A 25,770-nucleotide genomic window follows, 5' to 3' on the forward strand; every position below is an offset into this window, starting at 1 on the left:
AATATTTAAGAATTTAAAAAAAACTCTTAGGCTATAATATATAGGCTATGTTTTGGAACAACATGAGTGAGTAAATGACAGAATTATCATTATCATTTTTCGGGTGAACCTATAATATAACTGCATCCAGGACTGATTTTGTGCAACAGCGCCTTCTGCTGGATTGTCATGACAAATGCAAACAAAACAATACTGAACCATTTCAGCAGCCTTTATAATAGTTAATAGTCTGCCTTGCATGTTACGTATTTGACAATGTTTGCAATTATAATTCAATATAATGCATTAAGACATTTCTATCATTGTTTTTGACTCTGAATTGCTGGGTTTCCACTCTGGTGAGTGATCCGTAAACCACTCATAGTAAACTGAGTTTACCCTCTCTTTGTAACTTTTATGATTTTCTCGTATTCTCGTCTTTTCAGAGACCTGAAAATAAAGACGAAGCACAATTGAATTATCATTGGCATAGACAGATACTAAATAGTTAAAGTTGAGGTTTGACACTTAGGAGGTGTGAATTCTCAATTATAACTCGTTTAAAGAGACATCTGTGTTTGTGACCTTTTAGAATCAGACAACAACATATTAATAATCAATCTCCCTGTTTGTCTATACATCAATGCATTGCTGTCCTTTGCATTTGCCACAGTTATAAGTGAATATAAAAATATTTTACCTCATTTTGTTGAGTGTTCCATAAAGACAAGCAGATAATGAATACCAGAAGAAAAACAATACACCAGATCACAGTCAACACGACCACTGTTGAAAGGCTGGCTAGCTTCGAAAAGCTGGAAGACAGCGAATGATCTACAAAATAATAATAATAGTAAAAATTTGACCTCTTTTAATGTCTGCTTGGAGTTTTAAAACCACTATTACTTTTCCTCTTGAAATTAGATTTCTTTCCATGCCGTTCATAACAGCACTGAAGAATTATAATTTAAAAATGAAAGTCTCACTTTAGTTTCTGAGTGACCGCAGTCTCAACTCACCTCCATTATTAGAACTATTATTGAAACTCATTGTTATCCATTCATCTGCTGAATTCAAGATGGTACAACACAAAGTAACATGAGATTGGTGAAAATACTTGTGTAGGCTACCTAGCATTTTCCTCTTATAAATACTAGGTTAAAAAAACGTCAGTGTGATCTAAAACAATGAAGACTGACAGTAAAACTCACCCTGACATCGACTGGTTGATAAAGCCCTTCAGCTGCAGTGTGCGAGTGTAGTCTGCTTGTTATGCCACACTGTGTGGTGGACTATTCTTACATTTCCTATGAACGGCCTTACAAAGGAAATGCTCTTCAAAGATTCACACCCTCAGAATTCTCTGCAGAAAAACTTTAGAAATAAAACAAAAAAATATTAACACATGGTGTTTGCTGTTCTACTGTCACAAAACACAAAAGTATTGATTTATTTTTTATAGTTGCAGTGAGCATTGCAACAAGTTTAGGAAAGAGGGAGACGGGAACGGGCAAACTATCAATATAAAACTTTAATCACAAAAACTAACAACAAAGCTGCAGACCCTCACGTATGACTGCCGCATATAAACATAATAAAACCCCAACATAATGTCCCAGGCCTGGTCCTCTCTTGTCTTCCACTGTCGTCACTCCTCCTTTTATCCTTCCGGAGCTTCTCCGTGGGACTCGAGACAGGTGTGGCCCGCTGGTGACGTTTATTAACACTAGCGCCAATGGCGTCCGTTCCCACGCCTGCTTGTTATACAAGCATCTTCTCTCATATTAATTAATCAGTTAGCCACAGCTGTATAGTTTTTAAACGTCCATAAAGACATCTTTACCCATTCAAATCTAAATTGCTGATTTTTTTTTCTGGTTCTCACACTGTTTTGTAATGGAAATGTTTTACTAGAAATAAAATGATTCAACAGATGACCACAGCGGACGTGTTCTGCGTCTCAGCTGAACCTTACAAAAGAGACCGTGGAAGTACTGTGGTGCAATTGTGTAGGAGGTAGTACTGTGGTGCTGAATCATTACCATATTCGTGCAGTTTGGATGCTTTAAATAATAGTTTGTTTCTGATGGCTTTAAGTATTCTTATCCATGTTAATTTGCTTGTAAAACTTGAAGGCAAAATGATACCCAAGAAGTTAGCTAAATCTAGCAAAAGCTCCCTTCTGGAGATGTTTCCAACATCTGGGGGGATCAAATCAATCAATGTAGTTTATAAACATTAAAATATGAATTACATATAAAATATATATTATTATATATATAAATTAAATTATATCGTGTGTGTGTGTGTGTGTGTGTGTGTGTGTGTGTGTGTGTGTGTGTGTGTGTGTGTGTGTGTGTGTGTGTGTGTGTGTGTGTGTGTGTGTGTGTGTGTGTGTGTGTGTGTGTGTTTTTTTAATAGATTGTATACGAATATTGTACAACATAAAAAAGAAACAGTGATTTCCATTACACGAGAGTAGATGTTAAAACTTCATGCTGATTTGTACTCGGCTTTCGCCAAGATAAGCACCAACTAAGACGTAGCTTTACAGTAATAGTGATAGTATGTCCTTATTTAGAGTTAAATGTGTGCAAGAGACATCTGTATATGTACACTTGTTTGTGTTGGAGAGCATGAATTTTAACACTAATATTAATAAATACTGGCAGACAGTCTTGTTGACCACACATGACCTTTTATTGGCTTTATTCACAGGTTTCAACTGACAATCATTTCTGCAGGAAAGGACTACAAGTTAGTAAAAATGAATGAAATGATAAAGGCCTTAAATCAAAATTACTTATGAGAAAAATTCGCCATTGAAACTTACAGTTAAGAACCAATAATCAAACAGAATTTCTCTCAACATCCTGAAATCTGATGAGTTCTTTTATGATGTGGCGAACTGATGATGTTGATCGCTGTCTGCTCAAATTCAGCGACTACATATAGATTCAGTCCTCGGCTACAAACTTTGCACTAATGTGTATCAGGCTGTTTCGATTTGAATTTCACAGATCGTGAAACCAAGCTTCTCTAAGAAATCTCATGCTCTTATCAGTAGCAGACCTCAATGTTCCACTGTTGTTTCCACAAACCAGCTCTCAGAAAAATACAGTGAAGAACTGTTTAGCAGTGACACAAAACAGAATAGACAAACCCTTTAATGACCGCTGTTAAACATTCCTTTTGAATAGACAATGACGTCCTTCACATTAGTACAGTAACTAGGGGGCAAAATGATGATCATTCCTCTGTTTGTCAGGTTTTTTTTATACTGTTACATTTTTTTTTTATTTGACCTTCAGTACTTTATCACCTTTGATGTTTCTAAACTGCATGCGCTCATGCATACTGCCCTAGCATCTTGTGTTTTTGCCATTAAATAATGATCACTGTGATTTTCCCAAGTAAGACATGTTCCTGGATCAGCATTCCCATCCAAAAATGTAGTCCTAACCCCACCCATATATCTAAAATCAGAGGGAATTGATAGGTGAATAACTCTGATGTAGTAGCACCAAAACCTGGTTGTAAGCTAAAACGTGACACAAAACTGAACGTGTCCCTCAAATCTGATTGGTTGATTGGAATGTTGTACCAGGATCAGATGTTGATCCAGGGGCATGTTGTACTTAGTGAAATCACGTTCACTTTAAAGGACACATCATTCACATACGGCATATAGCCGCTAAAAAGTACAGAAAATTTGTTTTTCAGTTCTAGTTCCAGTCATTTCTTTGGGTTCTGGAAAAGTTTATCTTCTCTACATGGCAACAACACAAAATAAAACAATTTTACATTCAAACCAAACTAATATGAAACCATTAGCAGGGTAGAGGAGAAAAGAAAAGATATAAAATGCAGGTAGTTTGACCTCTTTTGACATCATAAACACTAATTTGACGTGAAATGAATTTTTTTATACATTTCAGTAGATTATGTTATGACTTTGGTAGAACTGTGGATTTTTTACAAACAAAGGGACAATTTATTTGGTCAGGAGTAATAATAACAATAAATAATAAAGTAAAATAAGTGGATACTGAAACTCTTCAATTTTTTTTCTTTTTTTTTTCTATATGTCATACTCTTACACTTTTTTTTCTCTATATATCATACTAAATTCCAAGGCATATTTTACAACAAAAGACATGTCTCTGCCACTTCTGTTCTCGCCCTTTAAAATATTTTCATTTAAATAAAGCATCATGGAGGGTAAAAGTGTGAAAATGGTGTTTCCAACAACATCAAAGATGTCAGACTGTCTGTGTTGACATGTCATGTAATGTAATGTTGTTTTATTGTCTCTTGTTGAACAATACTTTGTGCTGATTGGGCATGATCTTTATCATCATCATCATCATGGTTGCATGCGCAGAGAGACTAGAAAGAATGTGGCCTACAATCTTTTCTATGGCTAATGCAATTATTATTATTAATTACAGTTATTGCTCGATACACTCTGACCTACAGTTTATGAAATCAAGAGACTCATAATGTAATTTACTGAATAGAGAAACAAGGAATTATGTTTAACGTATATCAGCGTTGGTCATTTCTTTTAAATAAATAGTCTATATTTTGCTAATATGCCATGATGAACGGCTGTGCAACGAAACTATCAGCATGCGTTTCACCTCACACATACACCTATCCATTACAGTACCATTCACATACAAATCAAAATAAGATTGATTATTTATCATCATGTGTGGTTGAAATTGTTGAGGTGAAAAGAATGATGCCCTGACATTTTTTTCTTATCAGAATAACAAAATATCACATACAACATTCAGCTAATGGCTAATCCAAAAAATGTAAACATCAGAATCTCACCTTCGATAAGTAAAACTCTGGATAGAAAATGTTATTATTAAAAAAAACAGCACATTTTGCCAAATAAGTTCCCCCAACTCCTCCCGACGTAGATCTAGCTGCTGCAGATCGCTAACTTTGGTTTGTTAACTGTTTGATAAAAACAGTACAAAAAATACTGCTGTATAAAAAAGATGAATCAAGCTCTCAAGTTTCCTCATGAAAATTGCACAGCATTATTTTTTTCAATTGTTTTCTTCCTTAAAATAACAAGCTGGTATTATAAGTGTCGTCGCAATTGCCTAAAGGCCCCTCTTTTTTTCCCCCTCTCACTAGTTTTGACTTTCTACGCTTTCCCAAAACTACAATTTATACTGCTGCACTTCTAATCCAGTTCTATATTATTTATACCGTCAAGTCATCTGACCTTGCCCGACTGCTGGCCTTGCTCAGGCTGCTGAGCGGTCGAGTGTCTTCTATCCTCTCACTGGCTTCCAAGTCTGCTTCGACGGCCATCTCGTCCTCGTCTTCATCCCTGTGTAGAACTCCCGCCGATGCACTCGGTCCTATCACTGTCGTCTGGGCGTAGGTGGGCAGCGTTTCATCGTACACCTTAGAGACATCTTTTTTAGGTAGGGTCGCGTCGTCCGATTTCTCCTCAAATGGCTCGTACTGAGCCGGCAGCCGGCCAGCCTCCATCCCCACTACCTCAGTCAGGGGAAAGAAGTGCGACGTGGCTCTGTCCTCCTCCAACATCTTGTAGCCTTTGGCTTTCTGGATGGAGCAGGCTGCTATGGAAGGCAAGGCCTTCTCGCCCGCCCCTGGTCCCTCGACTTGCGGCCGCACCGGTTTACGGAACACAAAGTGGATCTTTTTCAAGCCTAAATGGCTGATTTCCACAAAGTTGAGGAAAAGCGAGACACAGGCCACGGCTAACATGAAGATGATGAAAATGGTTTTCTCTGTAGGTCTTGAGACGAAGCAGTCAACTGTGTTTGGGCACGGCCAACGGCTGCACTTGTACAGGGGCAGAATTCGGAAGCCATACAAATAGTACTGGCCCACCACGAAGCCTATCTCAAAGAGAGTCTTGAAGATAATGTGGCAGATATAGGTCCTCAAGAGAGTGCCCTCTAGACGAAACTTCTTGCTGCCCTTTGTGCTCGTCTCCTTGGCCGTACGGACGCTTCCCTGATCGGGCGCGAGCGGCAGCCTCTCCTCGTTCATCTCTTGCTGTCTATTGAGCTCAGCCTCCTCCCGTTCCTTGCGCTTCTCCTCCATGTGTACATGGTGAACAGCATGGCCCACGTACACCAAAGAGGGTGTGGAAACAAAGATGATCTGGAGTACCCACAGCCGAATGTGCGAGATGGGGAATGCCTCGTCGTAGCAAACGTTCTCGCAACCCGGCTGCTGAGTGTTGCACACGTAATCCGATTGCTCGTCGCCCCACACGAACTCCGCGGCGGTGCCCAAGATGAGGATTCGGAAGATGAAAAGGACCGTGAGCCACACCCTACCGATTACAGTCGAATGCTCGTTTACTTCCTCGAGGATGTTGCCCAAGAAACTCCAGTCACCCATGGTTGACTGTCAGCACTGCGGAACAAACAAAAGAGATGTGAAGGAATCTTATTAGACTACAAATGAAGTTACACTTCATGATAATAGATTGTCCCAAACATTGTACTGTTGTAAAGTTCATTCCGTTTGTGATAGTTATTTTTAAAACTAAAGTTTGCGGCATCAGTACCATCTGATAATTATCTAGAATTTGAAGATAGTCAAATCAAACAATGACACTATATTTTTCCACCCTGGTCTAACAAGACAGGCCAAACAAGCCAGAAAAAAAAGACTCAAAATTCTTTACAACTGATTAAAATGCATACCTTCACACCAACAGTGCTCTATATAGAACAAACAGCAGTATAGGTAAACAGTATTAAATGGGCAATTTGCCACAGTAAGAGCTCCAGAGTATGTGTGTTCCCCCTTCTCTTGGCACACTGTGGTGTGAAGTGAACTTTTTGCTCTCTGGTTCCCACCTATGGCCTCCAATCCTTGTCGCCCGAGTGAGCAGAAGTGAATGAATCTAGTCTGATGGTTGGTTTTTAGTTTGCTGCAATATTTAAGCTGGGAGCCAGACAGCCTTTATTCAGAGGGCGATGCATGGTGACGCAGAGCACAATAGGAATCACAACCACAAATGGGAACGTATGTGACTCTGGCATTGGGAAAAGGGTCATTTTAAAAGTGTAAACGTGACATGGTCATAATTAAAGCATGATTATGAGTTTCACTACTATGAGATTCACTACACTGTCACCTGAGTTTGAACTAGCAGTGTTCTATCTATCTAGCAATCATCTATCTATGGTCACATTTCTCAGAAACATTTGTTCTTGGACTCACAGGAAGTGAGCACTGAAGTGGTAAGTTGGGCTTTTCACAAAAGAAAACCATCATGTGTTTACATGTACACTTTTACTTTAAAATGCACCAGGGTAATCCTATGCTAACTGCTAAAACGATTAGAGAAAGTTTGTTTCATCACAGTGATAGATTCATTATTTTTTGAAGGCATATAATAGCTTAAAAGCTAGCAACAGGCTAGTTTGATTTAAAAAAAGAAGCAACATTTTCAAAATCCCAATCAAGCAAACATTTAAACATGCTAATTTTGTTGTATTTTTAGAGTTTATGATATATGGTTGATAACACTAAATCGAACTTAATCAAGAGAAATCAGTCTTATTTATTTATTTTGTATCTCATGTGACATCATAATGCATCAGGGAATGGCTAAAACAACACCATGTTATCATGAAACTGATGATAGTTTCCTATGGTAAACTGGAACCATTTTTTTGCATACATTACAAGTCATGAAAGGGGACATGCATTTGGATTTTAAAAAAATGTAGATAAGTAACTTTAATACAGTAGGTCAAGCAAAGTTTTACACATACTTCTTGACTCAAACATATCAAGTCTAATTAGTCAGAACCACAACCAATAATCCCTCTCTAGACAATGCTTTAGCCCGTGTGGACCACTTTTATATCCAACTGGAATGTGCTCTTGAAATGACATCATGGACCAAGCATTGTCCAGAGGCAGGGCATTTGCATGTATGCAAAAATATTTTCCTATTAAACACTAATTACTCCTCTGTATAATAGCAATACATTTTTTAACACCTACTTGTGATTTATTGCAAAGTCCTGGATACTGACCCTGTTGCATTTACTATAGAATGAAATACAATGAAATACAGATCGCCTAAAAAAACCCCTCTACTATAATTTTAACAGAAGAAAATAACTGGATCAACAGGGAAGGATCTGAGATTGAAGGATCTACGATTGGGAACTGAGATTCTACAGTTACTGGGTTGATTGCACCATGATTTTTCAAGATGCCAGTGTTAAAAGTTGGGAAAACAAATATAAGTACATGGGAATTTTCCCTATTTCTGCTACTACATAAGACCATCTCATAAATAGACCATGTATTCTATCCTAACCTTTGCAACTTTTTGTCTAAAGTCAACTCTTACATGGGGTTTCAAACAGAGCCCTACACTAAGTAGTTCAACACCATCTGCACAGAGTACGGGAAAAGTTGGAGCAAACAGTCCTCATGTTAGCCTGACCCTGGAGCCTTCATTTAAAGGTGCTACTTGTTTATATTGCTGGCGCTGGCAGCCTAAGCCAGCAGCATAGTGGTGAATGGGTGTTGGGATTTCAAACAAAGGCATGATGTCATTATGAAGTCCGCTGTGTCTATTAAACGTGCGCATTGAGGCATGATCCCAGATTGTGCGAATGAAGCAGGCCCCAGGCTATGGTTAGGCATTGGACATTCCCTCAAACAAAGTTATCTTACAGGGATCTGCCTACATGCTGTTACACATCGTTTCCTGCTCCTGAGGGACGATTTCGCTGACTGCCATAAAACTACGTAGGATACAGTGAAAGAGTAGCATTAGCATATACAGATCCTTCTCAAAAAATTGGCATATTGTGATAAAGTTCATTATTTTCCATAATGTAATGATAAAAAATAAACTTTCATATATTTTAGATTCATTGCACACCAACTGAAATATTTCAGGTCTTTTATTGTTTTAATACTGATGATTTTGGCATACAGCTCATGAAAACCCAAAATTCCTATCTCCAAAAATTAGCATATTTCATCCGACCAATAAAAGAAGTGTTTTTAATACAAAAAAAGTCAACCTTCAAATAATTATGTTCAGTTATGCACTCAATACTTGGTCGGGAATCCTTTTGCAGAAATGACTGCTTCAATGCGGCGTGGCATGGAGGCAATCAGCCTGTGGCACTGCTGAGGTGTTATGGAGGCCCAGGATGCTTCGATAGCGGCCTTAAGCTCATCCAGAGTGTTGGGTCTTGCGTCTCTCAACTTTCTCTTCACAATATCCCACATATTCTCTATGGGGTTCAGGTCAGGAGAGTTGGCAGGCCAATTGAAAACAGTAATACCATGGTCAGTAAACCATTTACCAGTGGTTTTGGCACTGTGAGCATGAGCCAGGTCTTGCTGAAAAATGAAATCAGATGGAAGCATGAAGTGCTCCAAAATCTCCTGATAGCTAGCTGCATTGACCCTGCCCACAGTGGACCAACACCAGCAGCTGACATGGCACCCCAGACCATCACTGACTGTGGGTACTTGACACTGGACTTCAGGCATTTTGGCATTTCCTTCTCCCCAGTCTTCCTCCAGACTCTGGCACCTTGATTTCCGAATGACATGCAAAATTGGCTTTCATCCGAAAAAAGTACTTTGGACCACTGAGCAACAGTCCAGTGCTGCTTGACCTGTAGTTAGCTTTCTCCATTAGCAAGGTAAAAGGCTGGGAGCAACATACTGTCTGCTCTCAATCTCAGTACACGAAGGCAAGTTGAGTATGACACTTTCACTAGCACAGTTCTGAATTACTAAACAAACTATTGCTTTTCCAGCCATAGTCATTATATTCCATCTAAGAACCCACTTGCTGTAATGCTGGTCTATGCTGGTTATTGTTGGTCTAGCTCAGGGGTGTCCAAACCTGCTTCTGGAGGGCCACTTTCCTCCAACTCTAATTATGTCTGCTACAGAGTGTGCGATTTCGGCAATCCTATAAGATCATTACAAATCACACTGTACGATCTAATATCTAATAATATGGATCTAATAAACTTGGGTACGACATGTATGTAGACTGTACGATGATGACACCTATTGAATCATAGGCTATGACGCAAGTTATAAAAGAAGAATAAAACGTAATCAGCATGCGATAGTTGTAAATAAATAGAGCAAGATGAATCACACTTTGGCAATTGTGGTATTTGTGTGCGATGAAAAAAAAAGAGGAGGACGCGAAAGAGGAGAATATGTCATGTGGTCATCATGGCTATGGAAAAGAGGTCAGGTTGGCATACCCATCTTGCAAATGGAGCTTGAGTTAAGTAGTTTTAGTGCCATGTCATGTTAATCAATACGCCATTTCATGTTGCATTTTTATTGGCTAGTCAGTAGACGTAGGTCGTAGCAGCAAACACACTGGACATACAAACCATTCACATCATCTTTTGGTTAATGGGGGTTGACCAAGGAAGTCTCACTAGTTAAGTTAGTTTAGAAGCCTGCTGGGAAAATCAGTTCACTGAATCCCATTCTGGAGAGCAACATCAAAAACACAACATATACTGGTCTTTCCAGCTAGACCACACATTTGTAAACTATAGATAGATGTACCTTGTGGGGTTACGTCTTTGTGAGCAATATTATTAACACAATGTACTAAATTTAATTTAAAAGTAGATTTGATTTTTAAATATTGCTCTCGACTCACAGAGAACGCCTGCCTGGTTTGACAGTGGTGCCTATCCTCTTGTTCTTCTGTGGTAATCCCATTAATCCCTATTCCAGCGCCAGTTATTTGATGGATCCAATGTGGGTCTCTCTGTTCTCTGTTCTTTGTGCATACCAGAGATACCAGCAACAATAAGGAGGATTTACCTGATTCAGTTCACTTCCATTCCACATGTAAGACTGAAGAGTGAATGAAGCCTCGTTGTAGACTTGCAGTGCAGAATTATAGAATTATTTCAGCATATCTCTGTATGCCACTTTCTAGAGTAAAACAACTGCTTGGAATACAATGTAGAACACTCTTGGGATGCATCTTAACTACTTAGTTTGTTTGGCCGATTGTTAGAGTTGATAAACTTCCAGTTAATAAAGATTAGTTGAAAATTCAATATTGGACCTTTACTGGGACACTGTCCAGTCTTTCTGGAAACAAATGCCTAAACATCCATAAGTGACCCGGAATGTACTGGAAGACAAGGTGTCCACATACATAGCATTAGGGTTTAAAATAGTTATTTTCCTGGAAGTATGGTAACAAACAACTATCTAACCACACCCTGACCTGACCTGTCCCAGCTTTCTATGGCCTTTAATGCATCCCATACGATAGTGAATTGGCAGGAGAAAGGGTGGAGAAAAGGTGATCAATTGTTCTGTCCAATCTCTAAGGAAATGGATATGAGACTTCCTGTGTGTGTACACATTGGTTTAGGGTACAGCAAGAGGAAAGAAAGGCCTATGGCAATACAATAGAAAGACGGAAGGTAGAGTGGTCACAAGTCACAAAGAGACGCTAAAAGATTGAGTCCAATGGCCCTAAAAGTAAAGAACATGGATTGTCTAAGGAGGTTAAAAAAGGGGAAATCATCTTGACAATCAACCTGGCCATCAATTCAAAGTAGAGTTCTTATTGAGCGCTTTTTTCTTCATGCTTCACTTAAAGTCGGCATGGAATGAAAATTCACAGTATCTGTTTTCTATAAACATCTATGGATGTTTCATTTTTTTATTTAAATTGTCCTCGTAATATTCCAGTGAAACAACATACTTCTCTCTGGTGAAGTATGCCGGACTTCATCATTTGGTCAACCTTATACCTAAGGTCAATAAAACAGTCTACAATACATTGTTATAAATGCATGGCTCAGGCAACAGCTAAATGTAACGGTACATTAATTTTGAAGAATTATGCTGGATTATGCTGAGTCATTGACAATTTAATCTAGTTAATTTGGAAATCTACAGGAACTCTACTAACCAAATAAATGCATGCAACTGTCATTGGCGTGTAGGAACGTCTGGTTCTTTCTCTCAGCCAGGATTCTGTCAGGATGTGGTCAGAGCGGTCTCTAACACCAGGTCGTAGAAGGGTCCACTCTCTCTCAGGCGATAACCCTGATGCACAGGGTGTCTTTATCACTTGCTAGCATTCTGCAGCTTTGCGGATCCCTATAAAAAGAGATAGAGGTGATTTAAGCTTCGTGATTAGTTTCACACTCCCATGTATCATATGTGCAAAAAAGGGCACTTGAACAATTAAAAAATATTTCTACCATCAGTTCCTGTCTTAGCTGCAATTTTCACACCTTCATTGCCGGTTTAACTGACTACAAAGACATGACTTTTTTTTTTCATTTTTCATGCAAGAAAAACATTGTAAAGATTTGTAGGTTACACTTAAGCCACAAATAAAATATCCAACAAGATCTTTATTTAAAAGATAAGTAGCACAAGTACACTTTCAAAGCAAAACATTAAAAGAAAAAAAGATAATATTAGGTGTGTACTTTATATCTGCAGGAAATAACATTTTTTGGATTACTTCCTTCTGCTTGAAATGACAATTCACACATCTGATAAAAATGGTTTAGTTAGTTCTGAGAAAAGCTTTAGCAATTTTTTTTTGCAGATGTCTACTTAATATATTTTTTTTAACCTCTGCCCCCTGTAATCTTAAAGCTGAGTCTGAATGTCAGATTTGAAAGTAGTCTAAGGTATCAGCACAACCATTGTGCTGAATACGAATTTCGATAAAGATTTTTGCTGAGTGTGGAAAGCTGCCATCTTTTCTCCATTGTTTCCAAAGGGTGAACAAGAAAATGAGCTTTGACACCAGAACACAAGAGGAGATTGAGACAGACACCAAGAGGTTGCTCTGCTTTTTTTGGTCTATGTTTGTCTATGTCACTTTGAACGTTGCCAATGTTTTGTTTAGCTTTTACGAATGTTTGCAGAGGCCTTTTGCGTAATAATCCGCTCGGCTGTTAGGACAACAATAAAGGTCAATATGAGTGACAACAGCTTACAAGCAATAAATAAAGGAAAAGTTTGTCTTTTCATGCACGATCATCAAGTGGATTAACGCTGTCTAGGTGAGTAAAATGTGAGGGGTCAGGGCAGGTCACCATCCTTACAATGGTCCATGCAAGGATTTCCAAAGATTGAAATACAATTGATATGACTTAAAGTGTCATTGTTTTCTCAAGTTTAATGAATACAGGTGGTGTAATTAGAGCTGAGAAAAACCACTGTTGACCTTCAGCTGTCTGAGCAATATACTGTATAGCATTGGTCTATATAATCATTTTTACCCCTCACTGACCTTGTTTCAGACTTGCTTTAGGCACATGGATGATTCTCTTCTCACGATCCTGTGGCTGAGCTAAATGAAGAGAAAGGCATTTTATCTCTGCCCGTATGTGCCATGGGTCACAGTGGTGTTGATGACAACTTCAAGTGCCACAGTCACACTCTCCCTTGAGTGATTCCTGCACCCAGATCAGCTCTAGTAGGGAACACAAGCAACATTGGTTTGTATTATTAGTTATGTTTCTAAAGGCAAGCCTCGTTCATTCTATAGCTCATATTACGATTAGAGATTAAAACCTTTTCAGTGCAATCATACATGCAATGCACCCAATGTACTAACAGTAAAAGAGGGAAATAAGCCATCATAGAATAGTAAAGATGTTTAGTCAGCTCTTTTGACTGCACAGCAATGATCTGGCAACCACCCACAATACCATAGCATAATAACCCACAATTTTTGCAAGGACAAGAACACTTATATTTCTCAATAATACTTATGTGATTTATAAACTGATAACATGTTTAATTGATTAGAGATCACATTTCTGAAGACAGGTATAAATACATTTCACTGTGTCAGAAACAAAGAAACCAAGCTCCAAACTCAACAGTGGCCCAAAGCTAGTTTGGTCACATGGTGGGTCTCTTCAATGTCCCATTGCCAATACCATGTCTTAGCAGGCGTCATGCGCCTGCAATCACTCATAAAAGTGAAGGATTATAAAAGAGACATTTGTTGTCGAGCTGGTAGTGTGCCATCTTAATTTTTTTTAAAGGTTGTGAGGGAGTCAGTGAGAAGCATTGTAATTGTAATGGCTTTGATAAGGAAAATCCCACATGTTCTGTTAGAGACAGGGCCGGATTTATGCATCGACATGACCAGGGGGCCCAAATATATGTTTATTTTAAAATTATTATTACAATTACACTCTAATGGTAGAACACTTTAAGAGATTTACTACATGAATTAACAAAATTTTAAATATAGTTGAGAAAACTTGTATCATCATTATTTTCTATTTTTTTTTCCCATAAATCATTATTATTGGTCACCCTTTATGTCTGTCCGTGGGTTTTGCGAATATTTAACCAATGAAACGTATTAGTTAGAGCTTGTGACTAAACCTCGTAGCTCCGTTGGATCTTCAAACTGTCGTGTGCTACTCGCTCAGATTGTGCTAACGCCCATTAAAACAATTAGATAGTATTCGAAAATACTACCTATCAGATTATGCTACCAGCATCATATTCATGTGCTTTAAGGCTTTATTAACGTCCATACCTACCCCTACCCTTAAAACAATGCAAATATTGTGTTGGTAGCACAATCTGATTGGTAGCATTACTTGTCACAACTGTCTCTGCTCGTTTGCACTGCAAGGGTAGATAAAGAACTGTTTGTTTGAATAAGTACAAGTTTACTCAAGAAACAATGTAAAGGCTAATGTTTTATGTATTTGAGGAGCTGAGAAGATACCATTTGTCTAAGTGCGTAGCACTTCATCTTTTATGACATAAGATTTTGGACAAATGTCAGAAAAAACTGAGCACCCACATCAGTCGATGAAAGCGTAATGCAATGTGGCCCTTCTAATGATGGACAAAACACGTATGTCCGAAATTCAGTGGTCAAAATCCTCGTAACTTCATTTGAGCTTGATTTCAGAGACCACAAGGCACTTTAAATAGCTTGGCAGGTATTGAAGTCACGTTGATACTTGATGGGTTTTCTTAATCTTGATCATACTGATGATAAACTGATTATAAACAGTGACAGTGAAGACATTTGTTTCAAAATGTACACCAAATCAGCATATCAGAATGATTTCTGAAGGATCATGTGACACCGAAGACTGGAGTAATGATGCTGAAAATTCAGCTTTACGTCACAGGAATAAATTACAGTTTAAAATATATTCAAATAGAAAACAGGTATTTTAAACTGTAATAACATTTTACAATATTCCTGTTTTTACTGTAGTTTTGAATAAATAAGTGCAGCCTGTTCTAAAATAATAAAAAGGATCCAGCATTTTTCAGAGACCACAGGTATAAAACATAAATACATTAATTTTCAATCATTTTGTCATCAGAGAATGCAGACGAAATCGCAGGGAATTTCTATGAACTGTGTTAAATAAAGAAAAAATTAACCTTAGAAAATGTGTTGCTATAAAATACTACTGTATAATGTACGAGTATAATCTTTCGAAAAGAGTGCATGCTAGTTTCTGATAAAACCGCGGAATAACACTTCAAAAATATCTGCCTACTTGGTTCTTGCTGGGCTTCGCACATATTAAAGTAAAGCTGAAAGCAACAAGTCACATAAAACTTCTAGAGCTCTGAATAATTACCATGAGACCACAAGCCTGAGTCCAATCCCCATTGTTTCTCAATACAATCTCACTTTCCTTCCTGATGATGAGATATTCCTCCAACTAAAATAGAGTGGCAGCGAAGCATTGTGAGAGGAGAGGGGAAGGAGGAGTAGAAGAAGGTGGAGAAGGAAAGGGAGAGAAAGGAGGTGGTACGGCTCTGTTGGTATTTCTTCACATGCCCTTTGAGTACGAGGGCATTTCCAGATGGTTCATGACGGTGGTCGGCCCGCTAGCAGCTGCTTCTGGTTATCAGTCCGTCTGTAATCTGTCGTCCCCTGGAAATGACACCGAGAGGACAAGGACTCATCTAAAGGAAGACTGAATTGATTTGCTTGTTTTACACTAGATGTATCAGAAGGTTTCTTTCTTGGGCGGAAACAACAGAGTTGACCATCTATAAAGTTCATCTTTCCTTTCTCAAACCTAGCAGAGATTCTGAACAACTGCAGCGGTTCATCAATCAATTCAAGCTTTATCGTTGAAGGAGACAGATTTCTTTTGGTCAACCGGGGTAATAAAGAGTCCATTTTCGCCATCAGCCTGTGGATTATACTGACAACAAGTGAACGATAAGCGATCTGTCTGCAAACGGCCTTGTGTCCTAACTCGACACTGTCAGGAAGATACGACAATGATAAGAGGAAGCATAGTTCAATCACCTGTATCACGCTGAGGTGTCAACGTACCTGCTTCAGCTCTTCAACATCCACACCAATAAAAAAGCATCAACAGTCTGACTGTTCCAGATTGTTCAGTGTGGATCTTTGATCTGAGACACTCGACCTCAGGCGTTAATCACAGAGAACATACGAACTGAACCATTTATCAAAGTGAAGCTTCGGAGGCTCTGTGACTGTCAGACCGCCAAGTGGTTCTGGCAACTAATCCCACATCCTAAAGGCAGAAGAGACAGCAAGGGTTCTCGGGTAGAGAGACGGAGAGAACAAGAATCTATCAAGCATCAAGTCTTTACCCATCAGTCTACAGAGAGACAAACACACTCCCGTCTGATCTTTAAGAGTCACCTGTCAGATACAGCTGTTAAAGGTATGAAAACACAGATTCACACACACACACTTATTCGTTTTCAGTTAGCTGTTTGTTAAGGTGTAGCTTCTATATCCTCTTGCTAATTGTCAGTTTAAACAGATTCACTACAGCTGAAAAAGCTTGGCCTGAGTTACTGCTTCATAAAACACTGCAGATGAAGCCTTTAATGCAGAAGTTTTTATAGACAGTATCGCTGACCTTTCATACACTGTAAACCTGTAGTAATATCACTGACAAATCTTACTCTTAAAGGTCTCCAGTCCCAAAAGGTATTTTTTGTACATCTCTTATTTGTTGCCAGAGAATATGTATATGTATATGTATATATATATATATATAGGGATGCACCGATACCGATACCAGTATCGGTATCGGGCCCGATACCAAGCTCATGTACTTGTACTCGTACTCGTAAAAATACCCCGATACCAAAGACCGATACCTCACGTATATCCTTAGCTTATATTTCTTAATTCTTATGAACACTCTTCCTGCAGTTATAGTGTTGCTAGATTTAATAGTACACTCTAATATTTCACTTTACATTTTCGGCTGTGATTACATTGTTACTCAGTGTTATGTTAAACATTTGTTCTATGATTTCTTTGGCACCTTATGACAAATTTGTTTGTCTTGTTGTCTGTGATTTCTTTAGCACTTTGACAACTTTGTGACAGGCAGGTAAAAATTACATTCATTATGTCCTTGGTTTTGCCCTTTGGAGGTTATTGGACACTGTGAAATTTGGGCTTTGAAAATTTGTTGTAAGCACAATAAGAATTATTTATTTTTTTAGGTTTATTTAAGTTGTTGAAAATAAAGATGCTGATTTGTTCATTAGTCTCACTGTGTTGTTCTTAGAAAATTGCCACATAAAACGAGAACCCCCCCAGTACAACAGGCATCGGTATCGGTATCGGCGAGTACCAGGAAAAAAATATCGGCACTCGTACTCGACCCTTAAAAAGTGGTATCGGTGCATCCCTAATATATATATATACACACACACACACACATATACTAATATATATATATATATATATATATATATATATATACACACACACACGTATATATATATATATACTCTAATAATTATACACACACACACGTGTATATATATATATATATATATATATATATATATATATATATATACACACACACACATACATACACACACAAACACACACACGTGTGTATATATATATATACACACATACACACACCTTCATGAATTTAATTAGAGTTTAAGGAGTTGAATTTTGAATATGAAATTCAATACGTGCTTGACTGATCTAATTTAATCTAACCTTACAGACTTTGGCTGCGGATCAATATTTGGTCTAATAAATTAACATGCTGGGAACTAATAGGAAAAGCCTGATGAATGAAGGGTCATGATGGTTCCCAGGAGAGCATCTCTGAATACATAGACACACACAGTGGGAGCCTTGAACGGACTCGTGAGGGAGGATCCGATGGCAGAACTCAATCTCTAAAGCTTAGCATATCTGCTCCTTTTGCTGTTCTTAGTTTCCAGATGTCATCAAGTTATTTCAGTCACGCTGTCAGCTGCATTAAATGGCTGATCACACACTCATGCACACACACCCATTCTTCTGAAAGCACTCCTGCAGCTCATCTTCTGCTAGATTCTCTGGACTGTAAACCAGACGCTGTTCATCTGTTCAGAGGCAGAAGAGCAGACAGTGAAGACAATCATGCAAAAGAATCAGTGTAAGACGAATATCAACTATATAATACTCATCCTCTCTGTGCTGATCGGGAAACTTCATGATTTCACTTCCAGTAGCACAGACATATCTTGTTTGAATCCTAAAACCAAACCAAAAAAATTAGCACAGATAAAGAGGAAAAAGTTGGGTAGAATTCAGTAGTGAGAGCAGTAACCTAAGATCATATCAGTTTTAATGTGCTTTATAAGCATGACGACTAATTGTTCTGTTGTACTGCCAAATTATCTGAAACTTAGCAGAATACAAACACAAAACTATTACAATAAAAATATTAATATAAATGAATACAAATAAACAATAAATGAATAAAAAAATAAAAACAATTAAGTCAATAGAACAAATAAATGGAACAAATAAAAATAAATGGTAACACTTTACAATAAGGTTCATTAGTTAACATGAACTAATAATGAACTGCACTTATAAAGCATTTATTAATCTATGTTCATGTTCATTTCAACATTTACTAATACTTTATTAAAATCTTGTTAACATTAGTTAATGCACTGTGAACAAACAATGAACAGCTGTATTTTTATTAACTAACATTAACAAAGCTTAACAAATACAGTAACAAATGTATTGCTCATGGTTAGTTCATGTTAGTTAACATTAACTAATGTACCTTATTGTAAAGTGTTACCAAATAAAACCAAAGACAAGATACAAACAAAGGAATGCATGAATAAATAAATACATAGAATCATACATAGGCTACACTGTAAAAAAAAATCCCGTTGTTTTTACGGAATAAAACCGGCAGCTGTGGTTACCAGAACTTTACCGTCAAAAATACAGTATCAACGTTATTGGTTTTACAGACTTAACGTAAAATTTACAGTAATAAATCGTATTTCATAATCTGATTTAATGTTAATTTACCAACCCATTGAAGTATTAATATCTGTTTTGTACCATTGTAATACACTGACAACCAACAATCACCACAGCAGTGATGAGAGTCACGAGATAAATCAAAGCTTATCACAAGCAATCTTCCACAAGAAAGTTAATACTATTATATAGAAGCTGCACAGTGTCATTCGCAAAAACATTAAACACCATCACGGTAACACACATGAAATTATAAAAATGCAATAAACATTAATTTAACAACATTAAATGTGACATAAAACACTAATGTACATAACTGATTAGAAAAGAACTAAGAAAACTAAGAAGAAACATAGTTATTTCAATAAAAATACATAAAATGTGAAGTGTCACGCAGGGAATTGTGGGAATGTCAATTTACGGTTTTTCACTGTAAATTATACAATGAGTTGTTCTTTTTCACTTTCAAAAACTGTAAATTTAACGGTATTTTACAGTAAAATTACATTAAATGTACCGTTAGATCTATCACAGTTATTTACCGTATATAGTAAGGAAACTTTCTGTTAACCAATTAACAGTTTTGCACTGTAGCATTTTTACAGTCTTTTATCGTTAAAATCACGATCGTTTTTTACAGTTTACATATAATGACATGTTAAATTTCTCACTGAAACCAAAAGAGAAAGAAGAAAGGTCATTGGTTACTTGTGTTAGATTAATCTTTCTCTCTGTCACTCAAACAAGCATGATATTATCACAAAATAAATACCTTCAGAGAGATACAAGACCCCTCCTTATCTCCGTGTCTGGATTATGTTTGCAATAATGCCTTAGCTGTTGAATTCACTTCATTAAAACTAAGCTCAATTTGAACTGTATTTTATACATTTAGAATCATCATTTTCCTTGCTATTGACGTGGACTTTCACATCTATGTAGCTAGAAGCCTTTCAGTGCTGACTCAAACACAGACAGGGGAAACAGAGACCGGAAGAGCATGGTTCTCTTCTTGATGCAGCTTCTTAGCAGCTCCTTTATCTCCAGATGCCCCTGCCGCAAAAACCACACACACACACAAAAAAAAACTCCCACATTGTTCTCCTTTCCTCGTGTAAACAAGTGAAGAAGGGAGTAGGTCTCGCCACCTTCCTCCTGAAAGTTTCACTGACACTGAAATAGCGCCGAGAAAAGTTCACGTACAGTAGACTGTTGATGTACAGTTTGCTTACCCATGGCCTACTTTTTGAATAACCTAAAAACATCCCTGCAACAAAACCCACAGGTAAATATCTGGTTTGCATAAGCTTCAATTTGGTTGATATGGACATATTTACTTTACTTACTTAACAATAGAATTAAGGCTCAACTAACACATTAAGATAACTTGGCAAAAATAAATACAGCTAAGATGATTAAAGATTTTGTTATGGCACCTTCACAGTGCTAATGAAAAGAAATTGAACTGTCACATTAAATATCACATCAATATCATATATCATACATCATATAATGTCACACAGTTAGCTAACAATGTATTAATGCCTTAAATTAGACAGTCATAGACAGTCACCTTTGATAGCAGATTACTCTAAACTGTAATGCAGACACATACATTTTCTGTAAAGCTGCTTTGAAACGATATGTATTGTGAAAAGCGTTACGCAAATAAATGTGAACTGAACTTAACTGAGTATCATATATCACATATCATATATTGTATTATTTAATATATCATTTATCATATCATATGCCAAACTTTTGAAATACACCCAAAGTTTAACAATTTAAATTTTAAAAACGGATTTGTGTTCATGGTTCTCTGATTTTAATAGTCACTTGACATTCAGGTAAAATATTTAATATTTAGAATATTGCAAATATAAAAAAATTTGCTTTATTTTGATTGTTTTCATTTTGAAATTATTAATTTATTTTAATTAAATTTAAACGCTTTTCATCCACTCACTAACCTAGTTTGGGAAACCATTACATTTATATTATATTATTCTAACAAAATTTTAAATAAAATAAATTAAATATAACTTCTATATTATACTATATTATTCTAACAACTTTTAAAATAAAATGAATGAAATATAACATATTAGATTAGATTACAAATAAAATAAATATAACTAACATTTGAACTGAATGACTGTATACACACACATACACACACACACACACACACACACACACACACAGTCTTTTTAGTGTGCCGTTAACCTCTTTGGCCACAGTGACTTGAACCCCGTCAGTTTCCTTTCAAGTGCCTTGTAAGAGGGAAATTATATTGTTTAAGATTATTTCCTTAAAGGGGAGTGGAGCGAGACACACTTATAGAGACTCCACCACATTCAGTCTGTCTATAAAGACGTGGTTCCCACATCTGATGCCAAACTGCCCTTCCTGGTATTTGTTGATAACATTATAATAGGTTACATATAGCAAACAGGAAATAATTATATAAATTCTGAATATATAACAATAAATCTGAACTTATAGTAAACTTTGCAACGGATATGTACAGTCAGTTGGTCATTATTGAGAGAGAAAAACAGACATGTCGAGATCAGGTCTTCTATCACCCTAAAGGGGTTTATTTTCGGTTAATGACCAGATGACTGTACATTTTTCCACTTATTAATAAATAAATAAAACATCTAATTTTAATTTTGATTAAAATTATTTTATTATCTTTCTTATCTTAAGGCCATTTTACAAAAATAGATTTGACCTCTCAATGTCACAAATGAAAAATCATCATGTATTCCAGTACAATAATAAATAAATGTATGCAAGTCTGATTATACACGCACGTAAATCCTACATAAAGATATAATTATGTTCAGCCATAATTAATGAAAGCATGCCAATTTTTATAATAAAATATAGAAAACAAATATCTGTCTATAAAGTATGAAGCTGTATTAATAATTTAAGAGACAAATCAAAACTTGTTAGCCAAACCAGTAATAAAGCAATAAGTCCATTCTGTGTGTGGTTAGCATTAGAGAAGCCAGCTGATAAAGACTGAAAACCTCCCTCCTTACTGAAACATTTTCTTAAAATAATGTGAATCTGAATAAGGTCTGTTTACACAGAGTTATACTCTTCAATGCTTCCCACAGACAAACTGCTCCTTAAACACACACAGTCTTACCCAAGTTCTCATGTTAAAGTGATGAGAGTATTTTGGGCTCCCTCTTTCCATAAACCCCCTGGAGGACTGAGACTCTGACGCTAAATTTCAGATTAATCCAGTGAGAGACAGAGACAAATAAGGAACATTGTTAAACTGAATAATTGGTATAAAAGGACGGAACAGAGAGACTAAGTCAAAAAAGCTACACAATACACATGATGTTTGTGCAGCAACACCCTGCCGTAAAGGACAAATGGAACTTTCCCCATGGCATTTAAATTTGTTAAGCTTTAGCAGCTGATTTGGGACTTCTACTATTTTTAAATATTGTGCTAAAGTCTATTAAATAAATAAATAAATAAAATGCAGCACAATGTTGTTGAGTACCGTTTAAACACATTTATTGGATTTTAATATACCGAAATAATTTCATTAATGGTGAATGTTACAATGAATGAGCAAATATACATATGGCTTTAGAATGATAACAGGAAACATTCCAACCCAGAAAAACAAATTCCACTAAATATCATCTTCCTCGCTTATTTTTAGCTGTTGGTTCCTTAAATTCTTTTGCCTCCTTTTCCCAGACTCCCAGCACTCGAGTGTGTGGGAAAAGTTTGTGGGAAAAGTTTGTATCGAAGAACACAAACACAACCTAAATATACAGTCTTTGCATGTTGACATCTTTGTCCTTGTTTTCGAATAGCAGGAGAAGGCACTAGGGCAGTGGCTAACATGATTATACAAACTATGATTGAATCGAAATAGCATACTTGCATACTACTAGTATTATTTTTCCCATATCCTAATAATTTGGCAGAAATAGTATGAGTATAGTATGCCATTCTGCTCCCTTCATTTGACTCTACCTCTTTTTCTCAGGCTCTTCTGACCAGTCATGGCTGACTGGAGTCTGCTGGGGAACTTTCTAGAAGAAGTTCAGGAACATTCCACCTCGGTGGGAAAGGTGTGGCTCACCATTCTTTTCATCTTCCGGATCCTGGTCCTGGGAACTGCTGCCGAGTCCTCGTGGGGCGACGAGCAGGAAGACTTCACCTGCGACACGGAGCAGCCCGGTTGTGAGAACGTTTGTTACGACCAAGCATTTCCCATCGCGCATATACGCTACTGGGTGCTCCAGATAGTGTTCGTGTCCACACCGTCTCTCATCTACATGGGACATGCGATGCACAGCGTCCGCACCGAGGAAAAGAAGCGGAAAGAGCAGGAAGATGGTGATGGAGAGAAGTACCCAGAAAAAAACAAGGACTGTGGGAAGGAGGATGAAGGTGGAGGTGGGAAAGTGCGATTGAAGGGTGCTTTGCTACAAACTTACGTACTTAGTATCCTCATCCGCTTCGTGATGGAGGTGGTCTTCATCATAGTCCAGTATCTGATCTACGGAGTCTTCCTCAACGCGCTCTACGTGTGTAAGGCTCCTCCGTGTCCACATGCGGTCAACTGCTACATCTCAAGACCTACGGAGAAGAACGTGTTCATTGTGTTCATGCTGGCGGTAGCCGGCGTGTCTCTGTTTCTCAGTGTCGTGGAACTGTATCATTTGGCATGGAAGCAGTGCAAGAGGTGGTTACATGATTATAAGACTTCCAAACAACGACCGATCACGCCGTCCACCGTGGCTGCAGTCTCCCCAAACCCGTCCACGCCAAACCGAGCCTGCACTCCACCTCCCGACTTCAACCAGTGCCTGACATCGCCACCGTCTTCCCCTACTATACAGACACACGCACACTCGCAAATACATCCAACATGTCCGCCGTTTCACGACCGACTGGTGCACCAACAGAACTCTGCAAACATGGTTACCGAACGCCACCGGGGTCAAGACTACCTAGGGGTCAACTTTTTGAGCTTCTCACAAGCACCTACAGAGACGCCCAACACATGTGCCTCGCCTTCATTTCTAAGCAGCGAATTTGATGAGGACAAGCGAAGGTTTAGCAAGAGCAGCGGGACCAGCAGCCGCATGAGACCGGACGACCTTGCAGTATAGCACCGACCAATCACATCTAGAAAAGGGTCGTCTACTCTACGATTAGTCATAAACATGATATGATTTTGCACTTGCAATAACTTGTCTACGTTACTGCTGTCGAAAAGACTGAGACAGAATATTAGTTCACATGTTTGCACAAATGCATAATGAGAGTGGAGTGATGCATATAAAGAGAATCATTCAACTTCTGAAAAGTCAACGTGAAATCAAAATGGAATTCTTTATACATGTTCCCGGTCTTACTACGAACAACGCGACATTCCTTGACTGCATTTTGACTTATGCATTGGAAATTTTGTCTTTGCCTACTTTTTCCTCTCTGAATTTGTTGACTACACCACAATTTCACTTTGAAGTTAACCAATAATGCACTAGAACAGTAATGCACTATTGAGATGTTTTCACTGACTTTGGATTTTTTATTCTTCCCTTACTGGCAAATGAGATTGTATAGGTGATTTCTTGATGTTTATGATATATTTGTTTATATATTTGCTGATCTCAGCAGCATGTAAATATTCTGGACTGCTGATGAGAGAGGGAACGTGACGCATCTTGGTCAAAAGCAGTTCTTAAAAGGAAAATAGATGTAGAACTAACTGTCTGACACAGACATTTTACATTTTTGAATACTCACTGTTAATGTACTGTGAGTTTGTACTCACTGCAAACCCTTTTGATTTTGTGAGACAATTGTGACTTGTAATAGTACTGAAAAAAGGAAACATTACTGTGAATATATGTGAGACTGTCATAAGAGGCCAGCTCTGCAGAAACAATTCCATCTAATTCGACAAAATCCAATAACTCCAACAGTGAAAGAGTGATTTCAATTTTGAAAATCTGGGTGAAGAGCTCTTCAACTAAATCCAGTTGTACATATTATGCCTGAAAATATGAAAGAAAAAAGAACGTAAACAACAGTTTCCATTTAACTTTTGTGTTCGCATTTGTTATCCTATTTTGTAAAACAGATTGTTTAATGTTATTACTGTTCAATGAAGTAAAGATAAATGTTGCAAAATCGAAAATTGCCAACATACAATGAATGAATTTGTTTTAACAAGCATGGATGATTTTTTTAATAAAGTTTTGGGAAAAAAATCCATCAGAACAATACATTCATATAGTAAAATAAACAAAAAAACAAAAACCTTGGCATAGACCTTATTCAGACCAACGCCATGACAAGTATGAAAGCGTGGCTGCGAGGGTTAGACTTACCGTTTTCAACAGTATCCACTGTTAAACCACTCCTGGGTAACTTTTTAAATTTTCTTATGCTGTCTGCAG

The 25,770-nt window shown here is 37.4% G+C and overlaps 2 protein-coding genes and 1 long non-coding RNA gene across 3 annotated transcripts; 1 reads left to right on the forward strand and 2 right to left on the reverse strand.

The window, feature by feature from the left end:
- Positions 1–532: 532 nt before the first annotated feature.
- LOC143753649 (uncharacterized) lies at positions 533–1,365 on the reverse strand. Its single transcript, XR_013207786.1, has 3 exons — positions 1,191–1,365; positions 680–1,046; positions 533–564 (listed from the first exon to the last, which is right to left on the reverse strand). It is a non-coding gene; the product is annotated as an uncharacterized LOC143753649 (long non-coding RNA).
- A 1,295-nt stretch (positions 1,366–2,660) lies between these two features.
- Positions 2,661–15,742, reverse strand: gja8b (gap junction protein alpha 8 paralog b). Its single transcript, XM_077246203.1, has 4 exons — positions 15,642–15,742; positions 13,298–13,480; positions 11,954–12,144; positions 2,661–6,399 (listed from the first exon to the last, which is right to left on the reverse strand). The coding sequence occupies exon 4, from the start codon at positions 6,382–6,384 to the stop codon at positions 5,206–5,208; it is 1,179 nt and encodes a 392-aa protein (XP_077102318.1). The 5' UTR covers positions 6,385–6,399; positions 11,954–12,144; positions 13,298–13,480; positions 15,642–15,742; the 3' UTR covers positions 2,661–5,205.
- Positions 15,743–15,776: 34 nt separating this feature from the next.
- On the forward strand, positions 15,777–25,508 carry gja5b (gap junction protein, alpha 5b). Its single transcript, XM_077246204.1, has 2 exons — positions 15,777–16,712; positions 23,343–25,508. Exon 2 carries the CDS (start codon positions 23,359–23,361, stop codon positions 24,472–24,474), a length of 1,116 nt encoding a protein of 371 aa, XP_077102319.1. The 5' UTR covers positions 15,777–16,712; positions 23,343–23,358; the 3' UTR covers positions 24,475–25,508.
- The last annotated feature ends 262 nt before the right edge of the window (positions 25,509–25,770 follow it).

This window comes from Siphateles boraxobius, unplaced genomic scaffold (genome assembly GCF_051911475.1).
Source record: "Siphateles boraxobius isolate OS27281-9 unplaced genomic scaffold, OSU_SipBor_1 29, whole genome shotgun sequence".
Lineage (NCBI taxonomy): Eukaryota > Metazoa > Chordata > Actinopteri > Cypriniformes > Leuciscidae > Siphateles > Siphateles boraxobius.

Excerpts from the sequence above, each read along its gene's own strand:
- gja8b (XM_077246203.1), bottom strand. The coding sequence starts at position 6,384 with ATGGGTGACTGGAGTTTCTTGGGCAACATCCTCGAGGAAGTAAACGAG.
- gja5b (XM_077246204.1), top strand. The coding sequence starts at position 23,359 with ATGGCTGACTGGAGTCTGCTGGGGAACTTTCTAGAAGAAGTTCAGGAA.